The 27,356-nt window shown below is 32.3% G+C and overlaps 1 protein-coding gene across 5 annotated transcripts in view; it reads left to right on the plus strand.

Annotated features, from left to right (window-relative positions):
* The window catches only part of EPHA3 (EPH receptor A3), a 367,456-nt gene that overhangs the window by 300,984 nt on the left and 39,116 nt on the right, over positions 1-27,356 (plus strand). For all 5 annotated transcript variants that reach the window (XM_002813414.4, XM_054551689.2, XM_054551690.2 and 2 more), the window contains exons 10-13: positions 3,398-3,523; positions 9,498-9,683; positions 19,405-19,466; positions 21,419-21,628. In XM_002813414.4, the coding sequence (XP_002813460.4) occupies positions 3,398-3,523; positions 9,498-9,683; positions 19,405-19,466; positions 21,419-21,628 (584 nt within the window). The remainder of the gene's footprint in view (positions 1-3,397; positions 3,524-9,497; positions 9,684-19,404; positions 19,467-21,418; positions 21,629-27,356) is intronic.

A 27,356-nucleotide genomic window follows, 5' to 3' on the forward strand; every position in this document is an offset into this window, starting at 1 on the left:
CATAAACTTTCTGCCTCTTAATACTACAGCTGGTTTATTTCAGACCATTTATTTGGTATTACTTTAAAAAGCTCTAGCTACGAACTCTTCCCTACAGCCTTGTTACAAATCCTATAATATTGCTTCAAAAGGAAAGAAATGTGTTTCACCTCCTAAGATCCTGTCCCCTTGCCCTTTCTGGCTGGGCCTTTTTACTTCTTTGCTATCCTTAGGGCAACTCATGCTGGTAAAATGGAAATGTAAATTATTGTGTTTGCACAGAACGAGCTGTAAAGTAGTGCAGCTTAACACGTGTGCATGTGTTTATTTTCTGGTTTTCATGACAGAGCCCAGTTACTCTGTATGTTGCCCTTAATTATTGGTGTGAAGGGATTATGTGCCTTGCAGCCTGAATCACCTGATTCCTGGAATCTCTGGGGTCAGCAGTTAAAAATCGACTTCTACAGTGAACAGATGATTTTACTTGGGGGTGTATATGTTTATGTTTGTTTTTTTTCCCCAAATGTCTTATGGATGGAGAAGAAATTCACTTTATTTTAATCAATAGCAATTAATAGGATGGATTTTATTTGGGAATGGTTATTTAATTTTCAAATTATTTAGTAATAGTAGTATTGCATATAGGTATTAATCATACATATATTCTCTACAAGCTGACTGGTACTGAAGGGTAAATCTAAATCACAATTTCAAGACTGTTTAAGGCCAATGCTTATTTAAAATATGTGAGACATTGTTCCTAACAACTCATTTTATAATCTTTGTAAATTCTGATGGCAGGAAATCTCCCCCACGTTAATTTTCTTAACTTCAGCAAAGTAAAGCAGTTATAATTATGTACAAGACAGTTCCATTTTACCTTATGTTTAAAGTCTCATTTTATTTCCTTGAAAAAGATTGCTAGATTTCTTTACCTTACTGTTACTAAGTAAAGGCAAATAAAAACTGGAAGATCACACATTATAGGGTCGATCTGATGTGAGTTTCCAACCATAAAATGTAACTAAATTGACTAAATGAAAAGACTCCAACAAGACTTTTTTCCTAACATATTTTAGTAATTGTTACTTTTACAGTTTTTCTTACTCCACATCTAGAAAAGTATGATAACTTTTCCTTAATCTTAAAGAAATTTCTTCTTTTAAAGGTAAAGGGTTTTAGTACTGATAATGTTAGAAGTTATTTTAATGTAATAATAAAACACAATAGATTACTGTATTAAAGGGTGACTCTCCCATCTGTTTTTAAAGGAAGGATTCATGCTTATATGGAAGAAGCATGCAAGCTGATCTGTGAGCTCAAAAGAAATGGACATTTCTAAGCTTAAATTCTACCATTAGGAAACCTCAATTATATCAATAATTGTAAATAAATGTTCTTAACAATAAAAACACTCATTAGGGCAATGAGGTCTATCAAATTGAGTGAGAACTGTGTAACAGTCTCTCATGCTAGGCATTTGAATAGCATAGCTTTTTTTTTTTTTTAACAGAGCCCTAGCTTGTCTTTTCTGCCAAGTTATTCAAGATGCAAAACTCTAAAAGTGAAGTTCTCACTTCAAAAGCTACTTCACTCAGAGTTTGCCCAAAGCAAGGGACAGAACTTGTATTTCCCCATTTCTGTGGATATTGACTTTAGATAGTGGTGTCCTTTCAAATTATCCACACCTCGCCTCAAGCTGGATAGTGGCTGCTCTTTTGTTGTAGCTATATCAGCACCAGGCAGAAGTAGGAGTCGTGTTAGCTTTTCTTCTGCATTCTCTATTTGCCCTATCACCACCATCCCTGCTTTCTGTTATGCTGTGTCAAAGTCATCCAAATAATAGCTGAGGAAAACAGAGTTTTTACCTAACCTCTCTCTCAGCCACCATTTCTTTTACAACAGTTTATTCTCACACTTATGTTTCTTTACTCAAAATCTCTACGAAAGCTTCATAAGAACATAAATGGTAATGCATTATAACTATGAGTTTCATGAAGTTGTCTTGTAGTTCAAAGAATTGATCATTTGTTAACACATACTGTGAAATCCTAGACTTGTTGGCCTAATGTCCATCGTACTGAGGCTTCCCAGAAAAACTGCAGGCATCTGTAGTCTCCACAACTATTTAATACAAACTACTAAACTAACTCAAAGAAATGATTGGTTCACGCAGGGTGTTCAATTGCAACTTCATCAATGAGATTCTCCCATTACAAAGTAATATTGGAAACAGTAGTATCTGATTTCATTTGTTATAATTTAATGTAATGAATGAAAATATATTTCACTATTAAGTATCCATATTCTGTGCTAAAACAATGCTATCAATGTTATCAAAATTAAAAGCAAAATCAGTCTTAGCAGATATACCATAGGAGTTACATTGCAATTTCCTTTAATGTTAGATCATATTTATATACTTTAGTAGATCTTGGAATCACTTTTTTAAAACTCAGGGTTTTTGTTTAGAGAAAGTTAATTTATTGAAAATTGCAAATTGTCTCCACTGCTATTTTTCCAAATTATAGGAATCTTATTAATATTAAGTCAAATCTAAAATGATTATCCTGTATCAGTTGTCTGTAATATTTTAACTATAGGATATGAACATTTTTACCTTCAGAATAATTTAATGAATAAATATAATATGAAGGAGATTTTTATTTAATAAATTATATATATGACTTATGTTTGGAACTTAGCTCCTTGGCGCCATTATTCAACTCATAGACAATATTTATTTTACCTCTAATTATGTCGTAAAGCTACACAATATGATTATATTTAACTGATACTATGTTGGTGTGTATATATAATACATACATGTATACACATACTAACAGCTTAAAGTAGATTTGTAATTACAGTGGGAGATTTTGATTGTGGAAGTTAATATAAGCAATATAGTGTCAGAAGGTATGCCATTATATATCATTTAATTTATCTGTAATTGCAGCCATTATCTCACCTTATAATTGTATTGAATTATTTTCCAATCTTGCATTGTAATAGATATGTGGTTATTATGACATTAGTGTAATCATAAATATGCAATAGCATAATGGTATTCACTCACTGTTGCTCCTGGTAGTAATGACTAGGTCTAATCAATTCTGAATTATCTTTCTTCTTAAGATCATCTTTTTTGAATATGCATTTTCCTTCTGATGTTTTTGCAAAGAAAGCTCCTCATTGTGGTTCCTTTTTCTAATTCATCATAGAGAACATGTTTTCTTAAATTTTTCAACACTTAGTCCAATGTCACTGCCAGTTTCTGTGATACTACAGAATAAACTGAAGGTTGTGCACCTTGTGGGGTAGGGATTTTTTTAAACCAACAATGTCATAAAATTTGACCTATAATTGTTTTTATAAATCTAGCTACAATTGCGCCTTTCTTTCTTTCCTCAAACAGTAAAACTTCCAGGTCTCAGGACTTATGTTGACCCACATACATATGAAGACCCTACCCAAGCTGTTCACGAGTTTGCCAAGGAATTGGATGCCACCAACATATCCATTGATAAAGTTGTTGGAGCAGGTAACCACAATGACCCTACTGCCAACTTAGTACTGTATGTGAATCACGATTGCTCAGTCTCCGAAACCTAAGTATATTGCCAGGGAAATGGGAATTTTCTGATTTCATGATCAAAGGCAAGTAATAAATAAGTGCAATATTTAATGGAATGTAATGAATTCAAAGGTGCCAGACTTACCGGCTCATAGACCATGGCTGCTTTTGATTTATTAAATTTCTGATGTGCCAGCAGCAACACCTCAATCTTCCCATAGCTGTGCTGATCATGTGTCACAAAACCTATTTGGCTAAATAAGGATAACTGGATAAAAGTCTATTTCAACTTAGACAACCCGGGTAATTTGAAGTTTTGATTTTCAATTTTAGAATCATGTTTGGAATTAGAACAAACAACACAAAGTAAAATCATGACTCATCTTACATAAATTTTATCACAACTATCTTGAGTGGATATTTTAAATAATATAAGGTGCTCCATTTTAATGCTTGCTTGACTTTGAATAGTCTTATTGTGTTAAAGTTTTTTTTATAAAGGTATCTCTTTGTTCTAATTAATAATTTAAACAATGATAAATTCGTTAACAATCACCTATTAAGTGATTAATAACAGTTGCATATTTATAAGAAAAAGTTCACATATTTGTAAAATAACAGTATTTTATATACTTACACATAAACACATAATATGTGCAGTATGCATGGGAATAAAACTACTATTCAAAAGTAAAAATGAACCATGCTCAACAATAAAAAATTTTGTACCATCATCTAATTCTTCAATGTCACTCCCCAAAACAAACATAAACTAGTTACGTTGATACAGGAATTCTCTGTGTAACATCAGATCACATTTTCTGCAAGTACTGTATTTATATATGTATGAGTGATGTGTCTTTACAAAAATGTACATGTAATGCTTTGTTTCTTTTTCTATATACCAAAGTAGTACTTAAAAATCAAGTAGTGGTTACTATGTGAACAGGACAATCTTATTATTCATATTATGTAAATATTATGTTAATTTACTAGAGCTTCTCTTCTAATTATCTTAATTTCTTATCCTAAAATTTACATGTACAGGTAATATTAAAATAAGAAACTTGTGTTCATAGAAGGAAAATGGAGTAGTAACTTCTTTTTTACAATCTAAGACTTGAGAGTAAACATATTCGCTGTACATCTGTGGTGATCCAGTGCCAAAACAGATATATATTGTTTACTCTGTTTCATTTCTACAGTCCTGATTTGTGAACAGCTCCATGGTGCAGAAGGGTTTAGTCTGGCTGGTTTTAATGTTTCCCCACAAGAGTGCACTTTTCTCCAGCATAGAGTCTGCAGTAGCAAATGCAGCACAAGGACTTTGAACACTCAACTGGAGAATATGTTGAGAGGAGGAAAATGTTACTTATGCTAAGCCACTGTCCAGAAGCCAGGCAGACATTATTATGATGTTGAAATTTAGGTACCTCTCCACTGATAAAATATCTTTATATAGATATTATTGACAGACTCAGATATCCAGAACATAGTGATTTGGGAAAAAGCACACCACTGAAAACAGCAGCTGATAAATGAGATAAGGAGAGGTCTATTTATCCTGAATCACTTAATCCCTGATGCTCATTAAAGATTAGAATAGAGCCTCCTTCCTATTTCTGTCTTCAAGTATATATGTAAATAATTAGATATATGCCCATGTTCAGGATTTTACAGTCAATATTCACATTTGCCACATTAAGAACAATAAAACTGTACTTATTTTATTTGCAAATAGGTATATCTTCAAGGTTAGTTATACTTTTCCTGAAATAATTCAACATAATATACGCACCCAATTCTAGACTGCCTTGATGACCTTTGAGAGGGTTTGTATTTACCAAGTTTGAAAATGAAATTATTATTCTTAAAAGCCACCAATTTGTTAAACATTTTGTTTTGTAGAATGTAAAATATGTACACAAATAAATGAAATAATAGAATAATAAATAAACCTGCATGTTACTCATTTCTAAAATAGCTTTTATAACAATGAACAAATGGCAACCTTGTTTGGTATATACATTTACCTACTTCCTACATTCTTGTTAATTTTAAAAAACAGTTTGTTATTTATAAAAATTTAATAATTATTCTAAATTGATTACCAACTGGCTTCCATTGTTAGTTAGAAATGCAAACCTTTCAGCCAATTACATAACTTTCACAGTCAATTAAATTTACAGAAAGAATATATATATATATATACACACACACATATATAAGCTAATTCTCTTAATTCTCTTAAATTTCTGTCAGAAATTTTACATAAATAAATTGATGTTACCGAAACTCTCTTGTATACATTGGACTATAGAAAGAATTATGCTTATACTATAAATCATAAAACTAAGACATGAATTAGCTTCCCACAGCAGTAAATTACTATGAGGAATTCATGACTACAATTCCTAATTTTACTCCTCAATCCAACCATTCTTTCGATGACTGAATACTAAAAATTTCTGAGAAAGTAAATACTTATTAAGTCCTTAATTTATCCTGTGCATTCCTATGATATTTAATCTTATTATCCTTTTTAGATAGGTATTATTATCTCCATTTCAGCACATGAATAAACAAAAGCTAGGAATTTGAATAGACTTGTTTGCATCAAATGCAAAACCAAAATTTGAATCTTGTACTTTCCAACTTTAAAGCCCACGCTGGACACTGGAGATCATAACAGTGTCTTCTTCATGGTATTTTTCGTGAGGATTAAACAAGATAATTTATGTAGGGGACTTAGCTGACGCAGAAGCATTGTTCAATATGTGTTTTTATTATGCTTACTTTATTAAAACAGTAGAAGGAGGGTAGGCTTTAAGGCTAGTGCTGGAGGGGGTCATTCTACTTAAATGTTGGCTTTTTATTCTTGTTTAAATGAAATTAGCATAAGAAATTTTATTTTGAGCAGCTTTTACATTGTGCATCTTAATCAGAATACAGTCCCCATTCTCATAAACATACCTATTTTGAAGAGCAAATAAAAATTGCTGCACTTATTAGATTTAAAAAATCAAGATCTAGTAGCCATGCTTTTATCTAAAAATGACAAGATCTAAATTTTTTTTTCATATGGGTGCCAAGTTAATTGAAAAAGACAGTATAAAACTTGGCCAGATGAAATGATTGCAAATTGCATTTGCCCAGTCTTTGTTAACTTTTACAATACAGTTCTTTTATTTTTTATTTTTAATCTTTTTCTATTTTTTGCAGCTTTATTGAGATACAATTTACCAACCATGAAGTCCACCTGTTTAAGTATACAATTCAGTGATTTTTAGTATATTTTCAGAGTTGTATAACCATCATTGCTATCCCAATGCAGTTATTGTAAATTATTAAAAATATAATTGAATTAATATTAAGCATTTCTATGTCTTTTATAATATATTGGTGGCTATTTCTAGTGGCTATATCTGATGAAATAATCGCATTACTAAATGTGGGGATTTTTAAAAACTAGCATTGCTGAAACACAATTTTCATGAATTTCGAAGGTAAATAAATACATGTACATGTTTATGTGTCCAGGTGTCCCACTTACAACAAAGAACACTATTAATTGGCTCATTTAAAATTTGAACTCCTACCTTTCATATCTCTAGTATGCTCTCCTTTACAAATATGTGTCCAGTAAGACATGAGCCTTGTTATCACCATCATTACCATAACCATCTCTTACATTAACATAGAATTTGGCATTTTATAAAGCACTTTCATATTCATTTGTCAGTTTGATTTAAACAGAAACTCTTAAAGGGTATTTAGGCAATTTATCCTTTAGGTGGGTCTGAACTCAGAGAGATAAATAGTGACCAACACTTAGATGTCACCTACTGTGTGTCTGGGACTGTTTCAAGTACTTAACATACATTAGTTCCTTTAATCCCACAACAGCTTTATGAGGTAGATACAATTAGTGTCCCCGTAGAGATAAGAAAAGATAGGTACAGAGAGGTTAAGTTACTTAAAATCACACAGCTAATATGTGGCAGAGTCAGAATTAGACCCGAAGCAATTCGGCTGCAGGATCCATGCTCTTAACCACAGTTCTGTACTATCACTCCTGTAAACTGACAAGTGACATGTCACTTAGAATATGTGGTGATGACATCTACATTTAAAACATGCTCTATTATACCACGTTGATGTATGACAATGGCAGAACTTTCTGGTTTTCCCAAGCTTAGTGTTTATACAAAGTGAAACAAAGTAAATGGGAGCTCTCTGATAATGTTCGGATAACCCTGTATAAGGAAAGAAACTCTTACTCTTGTTTACAATTCTGAGAATAATTTTATCACACCATAACTTCTCTTTCTCCTAATATTCTCATATCTAAATGGCATATTCTTCCTTCGAATTAGCAAGATCAATGAACTTTCTCAAGTTCTACTCCCTGATTCTTTCTGTATCCTAAGGAACACTATAGCTGTAGATATCATTATCTTGTCTACACTTCCTCAAAGGGAATAAACCAGTCCTGTCTTGTTTACCATTATATCTATCTCTGTGTGTTTCATGCTGTATGCAATACTGTTGCTATTATGAATATTTATTAAATAAATGCATGAATATCTGCTTTTGGATTTTAAGTGACTTTGCCAAATTAAAGCATAAGTCATTGCTTTGAAAACAGGGCAAGAATGGATTTCTGGGAATGAGTCAAGCCGGGGGAAGGTTAAAGCTTCCCAGGGAGAGAGACACCATTTGTAGTAATGTAGTTGGCAAATCAATAGGACAACCTGCTACTTCTGTGGATCAAACCACTTGCTTGAAAACAAAAATAGAGAAGAATCATATCACTTCAATCTGACTGACACGTGGGGCATGAAGCTCATAGAAAATTCACAGAGAGAAAATTGGACCAAGATTATGATTCCACTCCATCAAGAGCCAAAAATTAATCCTATAATTAATTCTAAAATATTTCAGGAAAAGCTCATTTGATATTAAAAACTATTTTTAATGTGACACAAAACATATCTGATAATCCACACTATGTTAGAAGTTCTTCTGTGAACAAAGAACATTCTATAGAACTCCCATGTGGCAATCATCGTGGCAGCACAGGTACAGATAAATAAATGTAAAGGGTCTCTACTCTAAGTGAGCTCCAAATGTAATGAATTGATGATGAGTAAATCTCTCAGTAAAAATGTATTTTGAAGGTAGTGTCCATACTAGTTCTAGGCAGTTTTATATCAACTGGACTATAATATTTAAAAGTCAGTAACACTCTATATGGGACAAATTCTGGATTAATTGCACATATAAGACTTTTTTTTTAAATTGAAGAAGATGAATCTAAAATATTTCTACGGTATTTAGATAAGGTATGTTGTTTTTATTTGATACTGTTATATTGTTGTTGTCCTCCAGAAGCCCAGAGACTTTTATAGCTGGTATGTCAGTAAAGCAACACACCAATACTCCAATAAAATAAATTGATAGCAGATGGTTTCCTTCTCATCTTTAGAGTCTGAATATATAGCCAAATTGGCCCTCGGTAAAAACAGAACTGTTAAAATATCTGAAATTTAATCCAATGCTCACATTTAGTCACTGTTTGTGCTGTCCTGTTAATTTCTCTGAGGTAATGGTAGCTATGACAACAAGGGGTAAAAAAATCTAATATATGCAGCTTTCAACTTATCTCTCCTTTTACATTACATTATTTATAGTGTCATACTTTAAAATATATGGAATTTTCACAAGGTTCATTTTCCAACAGGGGGTGACTATCCTGAGGTTTTCTAGGCAGTTTCATATGATTATCTTTCAAAATAATTTGGAGTACTAGAGTGTACATCTTGCAGGTCAAAGGCACAAATATTTTAAATGGAAATTTTGAAAGAAAACAGTTGCTCTCTACTGATGAATTTTTATTATATAATTCGTTACATTTTGTTGCTGTTCTGCTTTATAACAGGTGAATTTGGAGAGGTGTGCAGTGGTCGCTTAAAACTTCCTTCAAAAAAAGAGATTTCAGTGGCCATCAAGACGCTGAAAGTCGGCTACACAGAAAAGCAGAGGAGAGACTTCCTGGGAGAAGCAAGCATTATGGGACAGTTTGACCACCCCAATATCATTCGACTGGAAGGAGTTGTTACTAAAAGTAAGTAAAGTAGTCGTAAGACCTGTGTTTCCATATGTTGAGCAAAGGTTGTTTAAACCCAACCCCAACCGTTTAAGAATTTTGACTGTTTTTCATAAGTATCTCAGTTTTACCAAAAAGAAAAATTTAGGAATAGCATGACTTCCTTTGAAAATAGAGCAGACCTTTAAATAGTATTCTATTGACAGTACTGTTTTAGACCTCAAAAAATTTAAAAAAATGTTAGAAGCCACACATTAGACCATTTAAAGGTACGCTGATTAGCAGATGGTTAAGAAAAGAATTGTGGGGAACTCTCAGCTATGTAAGTAGCAAAGAAAAACAATGACTCAAGCTTGACAGGAACTCCCAGCTAGCTGCCTTTTCTTTTATTGTTCATCAGTTTTATTTAAGTTTCCAAATCTTTAACCTCCTCCCACCCCCTGCATCCCTGCCTTTGGGAAAATTTTGGGAGTCTAGGAAATGCTTCTGAGCTGTACAGATTGGAATCACAATAGACCCAAGGCCGTTTCTTGGTTCTCTGTGGATTTTAAATAGTTCTGATCTAGAAACCCAGGTGGATTCCTACTGCTCTGGGGAAGCTCTGGCTCACAGCCCATGATAGAGATGTGAACTTATTTCCATGATGGTTTCTCCAGCAGGGTTCAAAAGGGATCCTGTGAGGCGGATCTGTGATTTTTGGCTCCAATCCCTATATAAGTCTCTTGAGAATACTCTGGGACTTTTTTCCTCAAGATTTTGGAGCTCAGGATGAAGAATAAGTGAAATTGGCAGCAAACTCTTTAGAGTGAAAGACAACATATGGCAGGGAATTTGGCATCCTTTAGGGGATAATTCATTGGCACCACATTTACATACTCTATGGTTACCAGCAGACGTATTTTTCATAATGATATTTCTCTTTACCATTATATAGAGCATTTTCCAAATGGCACTAATACCTATTCTCACTTTAGCGTGACTAAAAAGGCATTTCCTTCCTCATGAGAGCATGGTTTAATTGAAATAGACTTTGATTTCCTTTTGAGTTTTCATATATAAAAAGTGGAATTAAGAATTTAACAATGTGGAATAGTTCAACCATATATTGTAAGCCCATATTAATTCTTATAAGGCTTTTTATTTGTTTGCCTATGTACTCTACAAAACCAGGCCATATTAATAGAAATGTTTTCTGATAAAAAACATTTTTAAATTTTAAGTTAATAATTAATAAAAAAATGGGCATAAGTAGTAAGGATTGGGAAAATGTATGAATCCTTTCTTCTTTCTGAACAAGGCTATACTGTTTTATGTCTGTACAGTTACAGTATCATGTCTCATTGGGATTTTAGTGTCATTTAGCCATTTAATGTTCTCCATTACATCTGCCTCTGGTGGTTGCCTTTTAGCTCTTGAGCCTCCTGGGAAGAGAAAACTCCCTTGTACTTATGAAGCCATTCTTCTAACTCTCAATTTTTACAAGTTTTTCATTATGAAGTATCTGTTATGTGCCCACATTATACTATGACATTATTTCATTCTTACCACTACCCTGTGAGTTAGACATGATAATTTCTCTCTTACATTTGAACAAACAATAACTGTAAAGGGTAATTAGCTTGTATAACTAGAAAGTGCTAGAGGTAGCACTGGGAACTTGTTCTGTTCATTTCACCCCATCCCCAACTCTGAACCCAAACAGGTTTCTACTTGTCTTTTCCTGTATTCTACTTATTCTTTTATATCGTTACTTTAAAAATCTTCTCTAACATAGTGAGACATTCCTCAGTCTTCAAAAATTTCTGGAACTATTAGTAATCCTTAATATCTAAAACAAAATATAAACTCTCCAAGAGGGCAAAAACCCATGTTATTTGATGACAAGTGACTAAAATAAATCCTGGATCATAATAGATACTTAATTTACCAATGTTGAAAAATAAAAAAAAAATTGATGAAGGAAGGAAGGAAGGAAGAAAGAAAGGAAGGAAGGAAGGGAGGACACAACAGTATCTTCTAACAATAGGTCTTTCTTTAGTATTTGATTCATTAAATTGAATACACTTTTCAAAGGAGTGCATTTAAATACCAACTTCTATCACCCAGAGAGTGATGAAAAAAAAATGATTACTTTTTAGCTTGAATAGAATCATAAACCAACTTCTTCAACATGTATAATTAAGAAAAAAATGAGCTAAAAGTCACTATCAAACAAATATTAGGTTCTAATTTAAGCTTACTAATAAACTCTATTATTTTGTCAGTCATGAGTTGATTTTTTTGTTTTCAGTGTTATGAATTATGAAAGCTACTCATTATATTTTCCTGTTTCCTATAAATGCATTTACTGAATGATAAGCCATATTAAACTATAAATATTGTGGCAAATTTCCTTTAGATATAAAACTGAAACAATTAAATATAGATTATGGTAAACTGACAAATAAATCTATGAAACAATCTCTAAGACAAAAAATGTAGAAAAATACACTAAAATTACCTTTAAAAATTGCAGGTATTATATATTAAACATCTTACTCAAGCCTGACTCTGTAACATTCTAATATGGATTACAACTGCCTTATTCTTAGGGCGAGAGTTCTAAATTTGATATATCTCCCTGGTCAAATAAGCATGTAAGAAGCTGCCAAATCTGACTATATAAATCCCAGTCATCTCATATATTGTAAATATAATAGAGTAGTAGCCCTAGAATTAGATTTTGAACTCCTTGGTGGCATATTTATAAGCTCTTAGTCTGGCACCCGGTAACATCTGAGAGGAAATAGAAACTCCTTACAATAAAGTTGATATGTTGTATTTAACACACACACACACACACACACACCGAGCAATTGTGTCTCCAAAAGAAGCTATTTATTCTACTGCTATTATTGTCTTAGTTTCCTGAGATTTATAAAACAATCTACCTGCAGAGATCAGAAAGCACATCTATACATGCACACATGAACAGGCACACACACAACTAGAGTGATGCAGAGCTTATAATTTAATGAACAAAATAGTATTTTCAAAAGCAGGCATATCGGTATCTAGATTAATAATCAATGATCTGAGTTCAAGTTCTGAAACAACCTTACTCCTCTGAGAACTCCTACAAATCAGACAATTCACAGATAATTCATTTCTTCACTTGTAACATAAAATTTAAAAGCACTACTTTACTATTTTCAGATACTAAAGATCAAATGACATTGCGTAAGAATATATTAAGTGGCAAAGAACTGTGCAAATCTAAATTACGCCTCTGGTTGTTTGAGATTTTACCAATCAATTTGGGTGTATAGAAAAAAATTCTTGAAAATAATTCTTTTTTTGCTTAAAGATAAATCTGTTTGTTATTGTTATTCGATTGTGTGCTTTGAAACACTAGGTCAAATACAATGTATCATTTTCAAATCATTTGAAGAAAACTTTAATTAAAGCTTTTTATTCAGTCATTGTATTTTCATTTAGCCACAAACAATTTTAATGTTTTTGAGCCTGATGGTCTTAAACAGGAGAAGGTGAGAGAGTCTCTGATCTTCAAAGTAGCAGAAAGCGGGGGGCACAGGCTCTGCTCGCAACAAGTCACTAACATGTGTTATCAATTTTAGCTGAAGTTCAAAAGAATAGAACTTGTTCTTAGCAAATGTTTGATATTTCTGCCATCACACCATTAGTCAAATAATGTTCAGACTCCAAGAACACCTTCCATTGGCCACTTTTCACCTAGTGAAATAGAAGGAATTATATTGGATGAGATTAATGTATTTTGTCTTGCATTATTTTCAGGAAATTTTAAAAAATTACCATGTCACTTAACTGTAACTTTGCATTATTGAGGAATGTCATGGGCAGAACGTTAAGATGATTTTCATAATTAAAACCTATCTATAGTGGCGTGAGTATCCACTTTCACTAAAAGCTTAGTCATTGGCTTCCAGTTGCCTATTTCCCTGCATGTACAGTAAGGACACATTTCTGGAATAAGAGGTCATCATTTAGTAACAATGCCAAATTCTAGTTATTTTCTGTTTGTTTCTCTCTAAAAATATTCTGAATTTATCTCAAGTGTACTACACTTCTTGTCATCTTAAAAGACAATACATACGTTGTACTTACTTTACTAGTAATTTACAGAGATAGTTTGTTAGGATAACAAATTTTGGAAACTCTAATGACCCAAGTTTTATCATGACTTCACGGCTGCAAATTGTTAAAATGAGTTCAGAACATGTCTGTCTAAGTGTCCACATCAAAAAATTATAAAAATCACTGCTCGATATATTAGAAAAATATAAGACGGGGAATGTTATTTTTACATATTTAAACAGTTTTTGTTACTTCTTCATCACTGTCCAATTATGTCCTTTGGATGAATAGGCCATTTTGACTTACAGAAAAGTGTGGTATTGTGTATTTTTCTCATTTATATGCATAGGATGGTTTTCTGATATTTTTGAAAAATTAAGATCAACTTATGAAATTTGTTAGAGCATGATTTGCATGTGCCCAAAGACAGCATTTCTAGAGCACTAGTTTACATATACAGTAAATCTCCTAGAGAAAGAATAAATATGATGATGCACTAGTTTAGTAGCTGTCTGAGTAGTTGTGGTCTTACACAACCTTTGCAGAAAGGGAGAAAAAGTATCACCTCTAAATCCTGGGGCTAGTAATATCTTGATACCAAACTATACAGCTATTATCAGAATGTATAATAACATTATTGTAATACATAAACAAAAATTTAATAACACTAGAATAATTGTGAAGCCATATCTGAAAATGTATCAAAAAAGATACTACATCATTTCCCAAGTGTAGTTTATTCCAAGTATGAAAAGTTGGTTGTGTATTTAACAATTCTAAAAACTCATAACATTAGTAGGTAATAAGAAAGTTCTATCTTAATAAATGCAAAAAATAAACTATTTTATTTTTAATTTTTTACTAGCCCATCATACATAGAAAATATGTATTCCTGATAAAGGTATGTAAACAGCCCCCAAACAAATACAAACAAACCTACAAATGTCACATTTAATAGTAAAACTTTAAAAGCATTTCTTTTCAAGGAAAAACAAAAGCCTGTTATTATTATTTCAATTCAATATTGTACAGGAAATCTTAAACCTTATTTTTTGACTTTTACAAATAAATCAGTTCCTTTATTTGCATTATTTTGAGCACTCTGATAATGACAGTCTTCCCTGATATACTTGAAATCCTGTTTTTTGTTAAATAAACTTTTCCAATTAGGCAAGCAAATAAATAAAAGATAGAAAGCTTGGAAAGGAGAAAAAAAACAAAACTTTTTATGAAATCGAACAACATATTCAGAGCATTATATACATTCATTCCACTTACTGTATGACTTACATTATTATGCTTACTGCTTGACTCAGCTCTAACTAGCATAATGGACAGTAAATTAGTTGTTATCTTTGACGATGTTAAATTTTGTTTCAAGTTAAGCATAAATAAATATAAATATTTTTCAAGCAGCTGAATATAAAGCATTCTATGTGTTAGGATTGATAGAGTAGGGTTGATTAAGGAAGTCTTGGAGAAAGTGTTTCTCATCCGGATTTTGAAGAAAGAGATTATCCCTAGCCAGTCTGAAATTATAGACCTAATTTGATCAATTGTAAATGGCACACTGGTAGGTGGTGGATTTAGAACTACAGACAAATGGGCTTGGTCTTTGCTCTCATTAACTCACAGAAGTAATAGGGGTCATTTCCACACAATAATGTCTTGATTAAAATGGAATTTGGAAGACGTTGCCCTGTACGTTTGTAATGATTTAATGAGAAACCTACAAAAAAAAATAACCTAAGTCAGTTCAATATTTCATTTCAATATTTCAGTTCAATATTCATTACAATATTGTTATCAGTTAGGTATAATATGCGAAAATCTATGATACATTTTTTATTCTCATCAAAGATGATTCAAATCTTCTTTCCTGGAAATAGGCAAATTTTGTCAATGTTTTTCAACTTTCCATCTCCCGTTTTTTTTTTTTTTTTCCTTCCATCCTGACACTGATTATATAGATTGCTAGCAGCTAAGGTCAAAGGTTTTGATTTTATAATAGACCCTCATTAGAGTGTGTTTAATCCTTTTGAAAATAAGACATAGAGTGTTAGACCCAATTACTGTTGTTAATAGGGAGTTAATAGCATTTCCATTTGAAATAATTAAATGTAAATATTTAATAATGTTTCAATATCTGATAAACAGTTTATGTTTGAATGAAAATATTTTAGTCTAAAAACAAAGTTGGTTAGAAAATTTCAAAGAAAATATCTTTATGACTGACTATATATGTATTATATATGCGTATGTATGTATATATATTTCACATTATTCTACTCTTTATAAGAAATGTGATTGAGAAGGTTGTGTTAAAATAGCTGGCGCTGAATCTGGAATTCTTAGACATTTTGAATCACATTTCTTCTGTCATCAAGCAGCGATTCAATGATTAGTAATAGCTCCGAGCCACTGGGGATAGTTGGGAAAAGGAACTGATTATAACAGACTGATTTGCTTCCCTTTACTCTACAATTGTGAAAGATCACCATTTTATCTAAACTCATAAATCAACTTGAGAACAAAAGCAAAACTCCACTGCAAATTTTGTTTTGCTCATTTTTGATGGTTTCATTTCAGCAAGTCATAGAACAGTACTTTCATTGAGTTTAGTATGTATACCCAGATGTGTTTTGGGGTTTCTGAGAGCAGCAAATGATACAGGCTTTGTCTTGAGGAAGCTGATCATGTCATTTGTAAATCAAAATACACCTGGAAGAGCATGCAAACTCGAGTACGAATACATGGCATAATGCACAGATGAGCTGGCATTTTATAAATAATTTCCCACCACATTTAATGCATGTTGGAACTAGTTCTTGCCACTACAGAAGTCTCTTTTTCTTTAACCCTATTTACCATAATCAAAATCACAAGGGAAACTCTAAGTCAAGACACTGTTTTCCAAGGTAGAATATTTGTGATTCTGTTTACTCTTTGTACATTTGATTTGCAGAATCTTTGAACGTAATGCAAAGCACATTTTCAGACATGCCCATCTTAACTGATGTGTTTACAAATACCTGAATTATAGAGTTAAATGCAAGCTGATGTGATTTCTGAATGGTCATGGGGCTTTGACTTAATTGACTGGTTTCATTTTTCAGCTACTTTTATTTCCCTTCCCAAACATTCCACTAGACATGTTAATGAGAAATGAAATGGTCATAAGGCTGGGAGCCAGAAGGAAAGGAGTGATAAGTAAAGGTCTGAGTAGTATAAAGATGCAGTAACTGGCCAATGATATTGAGAGTTGGTGGTGTGAGGCAAAGTATCTGTGACTGCATTTGAAGTGTGCATTGAATTTTGGTAACATACCATTCCTCCCAGCACTGTATGAAGGAGGAAAGACAGAAACTGATGGTGATTTATAGAAAGTATACATATGCAGGATTTTATTCATTCATCCACTTATTCATTCATTTCATTTCAGGCCAGGCATCTAGAATCAAACAGTCTTTAGGGATCTGATACTAATTCAGGAGAGATCTAAGTTTCCAAGGAAATGGTGAATCTTCCCTTTCTTTCTGAATATTTTTTAATTAAACTTTAGTTGGAATTTTGATAAAGCAAGTTCTGGGGGCTCAAGGTTTTGACTGAAGCAATTTTTCAGATATTACTACATTAACTAGACAGATGTTATATGGTGCCTTAAAAACACAAATCAGTGTCTTAATGGAAAATAGATCAATGTATCAAGTAGTTGTAACATGTATAAAAATTATCTCAAAAACTATAGAATTTAAATAGATTTTTCCTTAATAAATAAGACATAATTCCTGGAATATATTCAAGTTACTGAATGTAAAAGTATAACCTTCATGATGCTAACTCATAATTTACATTTTGTATAAATTAAAGAGTTTTTTACACATGAAAGGAAAAAATCAAGAAAAGGAAGGTATTTTCTAGCATCAGAATGGCAAACTAACCTCATGATAAATAAGACACATATGAGGAAAAGTTGTGTTATACAGTTAGGTGTACATTAATGTTGTTTAAATCTGTTATTTGCTCATGAGTTTTCAGCAGTACTCAGTTAAGACTCAACCCAGGTCTTCTGGACTTGGAAAAGGAATGATTTTCCTTCCTGTAAAATGCTGGACTTACAACTAAAATAGTATGACAGTAATAAAGTACGGGAATTACAGTGTGGTAATATGTATAGGTTTTGAAATTAGAGACAGTCATGTTTAAAATTTTCTTGACTACCAGCTAATTGTATTACCTCAACAAGTTGCTTAAACCCACAATGTTTTCTGGGTAGGAATCAGTAAAATGGGAATAATGCATATTGCTAAAGCATAAGTAAGCTGTGAGGATTAAGTGATATAACAAATGTCAAGTACCTAATGCAATGTTACATAATTCTAATCATGAAAAAAAATTACCAGTATTTTGTGTATATCAAAGCATCATTTTTTTGGTATTTTTCTTTTTAAAATGTTAGTTTTACATGATCTTCCTAATTGTTACCATAATGTATATAGAATTATATTTTCAGCTTTGCATAATATTATGCTGTAACAATTGTCTAAAGTGCTTAAGTCTTCAGGTCATCATTTTAATTTAAAATCATCCATAGCTTTAACATGCAATAACCTACTAAATCATTATCTGTAGTGGAACATTTGTTATATTCATAGCTCTATGTATGCAGTATACTTAGCACCTTTGTGTCTGATGCTTTTTCATATGTTACATTTTTCCCTCATCATCAGTTTCTGAAAGTGACAGCACAGTGTGTACAGGTTGCAACTTTTAGCTTTATAACTTATTAGATGTATGATGCCCAGCAAGTTAATTAGCCTCTGTGTCTCCGTTTTCTCATGTGTAAAATGGAAATAATACTTAATATGTTAATATATAAATCAATTACACCAGCATCATGCTCACAGTAACTACTATTTAAATACATTAAAATGCTGGTTTAAAGGTTTCATGGTATTTTAGACTACATATTTGCAAACTGGTTATTACAAGTTACTGCCAATAGCAAGTTTAATTTCAGTTTTATTTTCCATTTAAACATAGCATTCATTTCATAATTTTTAAGTGTTAATCAAATGTTGTAAATAATTATAACTATTATTCTGAATTGTTTTGTAGAAATCATGTGTAGAATCCATAGAGGCAGAATTTTGATCTACTTGCTCCCCACGAGGCGGCACAAAAGGGAATACCTAGCACAGTGCCCTACACATATATATGTGTGTGTGCACATATAGCACATATAAATACCCATAGAAAGAATAAGTAAATGTTAAATTCCTAACGTTATCTTGGGCTTGGAGGCAGAAATATTTGGTGTTGGAGATTAGTGAGAATTTAATTAAAGAGAGGAAAGGGGTGTATTTTTTGTTTACTTGAAAGGCCTGTCAAACCAATTTAGATACTATTGGTCATGGGCTTTTGTTCTGGAAAGCAATCTTCTCCAATTTTTGTGGTTTTTAAAGTTTTATTTTCTAATGAAACCCAGGGCTTTTTATTGCAACTGTTTAAAAATTAGAAGACAGGCAAAGTTCTTACATCTCTATAATCATCAGGTAAATACAACTATATTATATATGTTCATTGTATAATACTTGTTGAACTGTACTGATTAACTATTATTTCTGATTTACTGTATATCTAGGTAAGCCAGTTATGATTGTCACAGAATACATGGAGAATGGTTCCTTGGATAGTTTCCTACGTGTAAGTAAGATGCACACACATACATATATATGAATAAATTGCTGAAAACATTAGAGACACCCTCCAACATTGTGCCAAGCAATTCAGTAATCTAAGTTTAAAGAAAAACTGAAATCTTCTGCAGCTAAAAAGACAGAGGAGGGCTGTAAAATTGCATCTTTTTTTGCAGCATTCAAATGTTAATGGTTTATATTTTTAAAACAAATTTGTGAGTTCTTCTTCAAAAGACTCTTTTTGTACTGCCAAGATTCACACTTGTTAAATAAAAATCAAAAAGAATCCTAAAGCAAGTAATAAAACCCACTGATGTAAGACAGAAAGTCTCTTTTTTAAGTAATCTCGGTCTGATATAATTATTTAATCACAGTCTGATATAAGACAGACCATCTACTTTCCAAATAGTGCTGTCTACTCAGAAATAAGCATGTGCTATAATGCTAAAGTGTATATAGTTTTAATTTAGAGATATCATTTTGGTGTTAGATATGTACATTAATTTTTTAGATTGAGAAGCTTTATACATTTATCTATCATCTATCTATCTATCTATCTATCTATCTATCTATCCATCTATCTATATTTTTTGAGATGGAGTTTTACTCTTGTTGCCCAGGCTGGAGTGCAACGGTGCAACCTTGGCTCACTGCGATCCCAGCCTGCTGGGTTCAAGTGATTCTCCTGCCTCAGCCTTCCAAATAGCAGGGAATACAGGCGCCCACCATACACCTGGCTAGTTTTTGTATTTTTAGTAGAGGTGAGGTTTCACCATGTTGGCCAGACTGGTTTAGAACTACTGACCTCAGGTGATCCGCCCTCCTCAGCCTCCCAAAGTGCTAGGATTACAGGCGTGAGCCACTGCACCTGGCCATAATTTGACATACTATATTTCACCATAAGAAAGTGAATATATTAAATTTACATCTATTTCAACAAATGTTATGTTCAACAATTTCATGGAGTTCAAGACAATACCAATTACCAGTCATTGCAGGGGATAAGAAAAGACATAGGCCCTGTCCTCAAGGTGCTTTTGGTGCTATATAAATTGAGATGGACAGATGACAGAAAGATAGATAGATACATAGATAGAGAAAATACATAGTATCATTCATAATCATGGAGGAAAATTTTAAATTTTCTAAGGGTGAGAAAGGATATGCTTTATCTTAAAATCCATTAGCCAAATAAAAATTTTAATAGCAATTATTTTCACAATCCTTATTTCAAAAATAAACATTTCCAAAATCAGGTGAGTTAAAATATTATGATAAATATTCTTTCAAAATTATTGTTTGTAATTAAACAGAATTTTATATTAATACATTATCTATACGTTTTAAGCCTTATGTTTCTATTTTAATCCAAGATTAAATTAGATTGGGAGCTGGATTATGTGATTTAGTTTCTTATTGCTTTCTACATTGTGACCTACAACTCAGAGGTGGGTAGAAAAACAAATATCAAATTAATATTTTTGACTAATTATGAACTAATTATTTATGATAATGTTTAAAAATGTAGCATCCACCTTATTTGAAATAATTCATAAAATATCAGGAAACAAAGAAGGGGAAATGCAAATTCAATCAAACAAATTAATATCAACCTAAACTAGCCACAAGATTCATTTCATTTTTTTGTTCTTAACCTTAATGAGTCTGAGGAGGAGTTAGTTTTTTTGTCACATAAGGACCAGGAAAGTCCTTGCTTTTAAACTGAAGTCAGAGAACGTTAAGATACTTCCTGTTACAAAGTATTTGATAACATAGCCACTGTGTTATTTTGTTTCAGCCTTGTATCCATTTGCCACATACCTTTGTCTTGAGTGCTTAGGACTAAAGTGTGTATAGTCAGTCTTGTTACAAAATTCAATATGTGAGATTTTAACCAATAAAGAGATATCTTTAAGAAATAGGAACATATCTTAATTGTACATTTGAAATGCTTCCCAGAAACACGATGCCCAGTTTACTGTCATTCAGCTAGTGGGGATGCTTCGAGGGATAGCATCTGGCATGAAGTACCTGTCAGATATGGGCTACGTTCACCGAGACCTCGCTGCTCGGAACATCTTGATCAACAGCAACTTGGTGTGTAAGGTTTCTGATTTCGGACTTTCGCGTGTCCTGGAGGATGACCCAGAAGCTGCTTATACAACAAGAGTGAGTAACTTAGATTTTCTCCTTTTTTATCATTGTTTTCCATCTTGTATCGTGTTGATTTGTAAATAAGTAGAAATCATGACCCAAAATGTGTTGTCAACTATGCTTTCCACAAAAGAAAACATATCTTAAAATTAAAATATTATTATTTATTCTGGGTAAATAGATGGTCACTGTTTTAACATTTAATGATTTTAATTCTGAAATTCTATACCTCAGTTTAATGTTCCCCACCAAAAGCAGCAAGATTCTCACATTCCTCAAATCTTGATATTTTTAAATGTACCCATCTTTTCACCATGGTTGAGTCATCCTGAGCTAGCAGATTGGATAAATTCTAAGGACCTTATCCCAGTACATATCATTTTAAAGCACTTTCAAATCAATTTTTTAATAAGTAACACCTATTTATACTGTAAAAATGTCAAAACAGACCTATAAAGAAAAGTTGTCCATAATTGTGCCATCCACAGACAACATTTATAAGATTGTGAGTCAATTCTTGCAAATTTTTCTTCATACTCATATGTACAAACATGTTCATGAATATATTATTTAAATATAATTATTCATAACACAATTGTATGCCATTTCTCTCCTTACCAATACACTTCTTGAATATATTTCATTGTCAGTAAATAATCTTTAAATTTTTATGTGTAGTAGGTTGCTGTATTCTATATTGTTGTATCTTTTTTAAAGCAAATCCTAATTAGTGAGCAAATTATTATTATATTTAATTTTTCCATATTTTATACCAATGTATGTGATCTGCCTGCATTCATAATTGTTATAAGCCTCATGATTTTCTAATGATACATTCCTAAAAATGAATGTTTTCTGTCAAAGATTACGTGAATATTTTAAAAGCACACTTTACTACACTCTTGATAAAACTAGGTATTATCATTAATTTTACTATTATCAGTTAGGATAAATTGAATGTATATGTTTTAATTTGCATCCATTTAATTCAAAATGCATTTGAATTTTTTGTGAGCTTTTCTGTTGTTGTTTTGTTTTGTGTTTGTTTTTTAGACAGGGTCTCACTCTGTCACCCAGCCTGGAGTGCAGTGGCACAATTATGACTCATTGTAGCAGCCTCAAACTCCTGGCCTCAAGTGATTCTCCCGGGCTCAAGTGATCCTTCCTCCTCAGCCTGCTGAGTAGCTGGGATTACAGGCATGGACCACCAGCCCCAGCTAATTTTTAAGTTTTTCTTTAAAGAAAATTATTTCCATTGTAGAAATTTAGAAAATATAGATAAACAACAAGTAAATGTCTAATAATCATTACTATTAATACTACACAAACATAATTATTAGCATTTTAAATTTAGCCTTTCCATTTTTTTAAATAAATTTTCACAAATCAATAACTCCTCTTTTGGCATGAAGTTACAAAAATGGGATTATACTTTATATACTGATATATAAAATGATTTCAACATACTGATAAGTTCAGCACTTTAGTTATATGTAAATCAATGCCATTCTGTTATCTGCCTTGTTTTAACTTAAAAATATAAAATACGTAAGTTTCCAGATGATTAAATATTTTTACAATATTCAATAATGTCTAATACTCTATTCATATACATAACTTAATTAAATAAAGCACTATTAATTGGGCAGAATTACAATATTTTCATATTATGAATGGTACTTTGATGTCATGATATCTATTTTGTGTCTGTCCATGATTACCTCCTTGGGATACTTCTACAGAATTAACATTACAGGATCAAAACGTATACAAGTATGTGAGAATTTTTGGCGTATATATTGCCCAATTGTCTTTGCTGTAGTTTGTTATCAGTTTTCTCTCCTAATGGCAGTATCTTTCTCCATATCCTCATCAGCTAAAAGAATGGGTGGTTCCAAAGATGGTAGTCTTCTGCTGTTTTCTTGTTATCTAATTTTAAAAGTTTATTCCTGATTTAAAAAAAAAGCTCATCCTATTTGCAAATCACTCGAGAACTCCAATAATCAAAATTGTCACATGGCATGCATATCATGCTATAATAAAGAACCTAATATGCCAGACAGCATTTCATCCACAAGTAAAGCCGCAATAATAGAACCGCTGAATAGTGATGGCACAGTGCTGTTGGGATATTTCTAGATGCATTGATATAGGAGCTAGGACTCTCCCAATGGCTTTTAATAATAAACCCTTTTTGTTTTTCCAATTTTCAAATATACTCTGTAGTGCATTTACTTTGTTCATGAATCTAAATATTTTTTTTAAATCTGAGTATTTTTTAAAAAGTCCTTAGACACTTAAAATGTGTCCTACATAAAAATGTTGTTCTTGACAAACACAATTCAAACAGATAAGAGCATGACAAATTAAGACAAATTTCTTATCTTGTAGCTAGTTGAATTAAATGTACAAGTGACTACAAGTATATAGCTCTGAACATGATGCAATTGCAAAACGTGGATAAATGCCTCAACAGTGCTTTTTAGTTCTCCTTCTCTGATCACCAGAAAAATTAGTCAGCCAATGTATCTGCAACAAAGCATCATTTTAATAACCGAACTAGCAATTCAGTAGACACTATATGCAACAAGTGATACTTATAGTCATTCTACTCACTTCTACTCTTTTTCTAAGGCTATCCCTCTTAACCTGTCATGACATAAGTACTTCTAATAGTCCATGAAAAGTATCATGCTTACTTATATTGTCCTTGTTACAACAATCATATTATGCCAGAAAAATACTTTTAGGTTAAATAAAAACTATTTGATAAAAAAATTATTTGAAATGTTAAATTTCTGGTTATTCAGTCAGGTTCTAATTTCTATGCCATATTAAATTATTTATTTATTTATTTATTTATTTATTTATTTATTTATTTATTTTTGAGACAGAGCCTCACGGTGTCTCCCAGGCTGGAGTGCAGTGGCACAGTCTCGGTTCACTGCAACCTCCGCCTCCTAGATTCAAGCAACTCTCATGCCTCAGCCTCACAAGCAGTTTGGATAACAGTGGCTTGCCACCACGCCTGGCTAATTTTTGTATTTTTAGTAGAGATGGGGTTACTCTATGTTGACCAGGCTAGTCTCAAACTCCTGATCTCAGGTGATCCACCTGCCTCAGCCTCCCAAAGTGCTGGGATTACAGGCGTGAGCCACTGTTCCCAGCCCCATATTAAATTATTATGTGAGAGCATAATAATTTATGCCAGGATACTCAAAAGAATAGTTTCTCTGGCAGGAATTGGAAACATTTGTCCAACTTTAGATGATTCATACTCTGGAGAACACTGGGGGTTAACTCTAAATGTTTCTTTTACACTGATTGTTGCTTTGTCAGGGCCTCTTGAACGTTAGAAGAAAGGTGTCGTATGGAAGTTGCTCTTTAACATTTCTGAAATAAAAGTGCAACAGGGTCTTTGCATTTCTGTTTCAGTCACTGAAGATTCTTAAAAACACACTGAACAAATAGGCTCATTCACCACCAATAAATAGCTGTTTCGAGTTCTTCAATGTTCATCTTTGTATTTTCTTGGAACTCCCTCAAAATATCCACGGGAGTCCTGGCTTTCTTCCGAGAAGCTGTAATTTGCATGTGCATTTCTAGAGTAATTTAAACATCATTGACTTAATCTCCCATAAGAGGCCTTATTTAGTACAATAAGTTTATAGTTTACTCTAAATATGAGATATGGTTTATGAAGTAATAAGACTTCAATTTTTTAAAAAAACAAATATACCAAACAGCTAAATGAGGCAGCATTCTAAGTTTTCCTTTTGGAAATAAATGTATACTTACTCCAGGAATGCTGATATTGCACAAAATGTTTTGGGAATTTCTCTTTTGGAATTATATTTAAAGCTAAATTATAACTGATGCATTAATCAAATATTTTTAAGCAGGTAGTATTTTGGGATATAGGCTTGACTAAGATAAAATCTGGTCTCGATAAGCAGAGTGGGGTGGCTCATGCCTATAATCTTGACACTTCAAGTGGCCAAGGCAGGAGGACCTCTTAAGCTCAGGAGTTTGAGACCAGTCTGGGCAACATAGCAAGACTTCATCTCTTTTAAAAAATATATAAATATATACTAATATATATACTAATATATATATTTATATGTAAATATATATTAATATATAAATAATATATATTTTATATATAAATAATATAGTCTATATACACTTTTACATATAAATGCTATATCTATATAAATACTATATCCATATAAAGAGTGTATATACTATATATAGTATATATAATTTTATATATAATGCTATATCTATATTTATATATAAATAAAATATATATGTTATATATAAATACTATATATATGTGTGTATATATATTAAAATAATATAGGACAGGTGCGGTGGCTCATGCCTGTAATCCCAGCACTTTGGGAGGCTAAAGCAGGTGGATCACCTGAGGTCAGAAGCTCAATACCAGCCTGGCCAACATGGTGAAACCCTGTGTCTACTAAAAATACAAAAATTAGCTGGGTATGGTGGCGTGCGCCTGTAATCCCAGCTACTTGGGAGGCTGAGGCATAAGAATTGCTTGAACCTGGGAGGCAGAGGTTGCAGTGAACGGAGATTGTGCCATTGCACTCTAGCCTGGGGGACAGAGTGAGAATCCATCTCAATAATAATAATAATAATTAATAAATAAAAATAAAAACATATTTTAGGCATGGAGATAGTCACCTGTGGTCCCAACTACTCAGGAGGCTGAGGTGGAAAGATCACTTGAGTCCAGGAGGTTGAAGCTGCAGTGAGCTAAAGCCTGGTGATGGAGCAGGACCCTTTTTCAAAAAATAAATAAATAATAATAAATTTAAAAGGAAGAAGAAAAGAAAAAGAAAAAATACTATCACATTTTTGTGTATATATTGTCTGTTTGTCAACCCAAAGCAGTATATCCAGCTTAGACATCTGTCTTGTTTATTTGATTTAGTGTGCTCTGATTATTGTTATTTCAGAAAAACAAGTTCACCATTCAAAACAATTTGCTGAGGCATTCCTTTTGGATAACAAATCCTGGTTAATCTGCATTAAAAAGTCAGTCACATTAATAACGTTTAACGCAGTTCATCTAGTGTCTGAAGTTGTTTAACACAGTTCATCTAGTGTCTGAACTTTCTACAATTTGGAGATTAACATTTGGTGCCTCAATGCAGTGACCCTTTCCTGGTTGCTCCTCTGAAAGTTATTGCCTGTAAGTAGAGCATAGTTGCACTGAAGAGTCATGAAGGACATTTGAATCAATGTCGGTGGAAAAGAATACTGAACATAGAATGTCTGTTGCTCTTGGTTTAAAACATCTCTGTGAGTAACAGGCAGGATAGAGGAATGTATAGAAATTATATAATCTAATTATGTATTTAAAACTTCTTAAACTTTGAAGAGTATTTGAGGAGTTGAGGAAACATCTAAGCTCAAAACTTAATTGATCAGACACTCAGATATTTTCTCACACCGTGTTCTATACTGTCTTAGGTGTATCACAAGCTTTCCTTCCCTATGTTCTCAATAGCATGCCTGATATGAAAGGGTCAGCTAAGATAGTACTATACATTTTTATGTTTATTTTCTCTTTTACATGAAGATATTGTGTAAGAAATCAGATTTTTTTTCCCCAATACTGACTTCTTATTTCTTCTCATTTCTCACTGCTGTGTTATGCAGAAATTGCAAATGTTGATATTTTCCATTATACAATATTATTATGCATCCTGTAAAA

Source organism: Pongo abelii, chromosome 2, assembly GCF_028885655.2.
Source record: "Pongo abelii isolate AG06213 chromosome 2, NHGRI_mPonAbe1-v2.0_pri, whole genome shotgun sequence".
Taxonomy (NCBI): Eukaryota; Metazoa; Chordata; class Mammalia; order Primates; family Hominidae; genus Pongo; species Pongo abelii.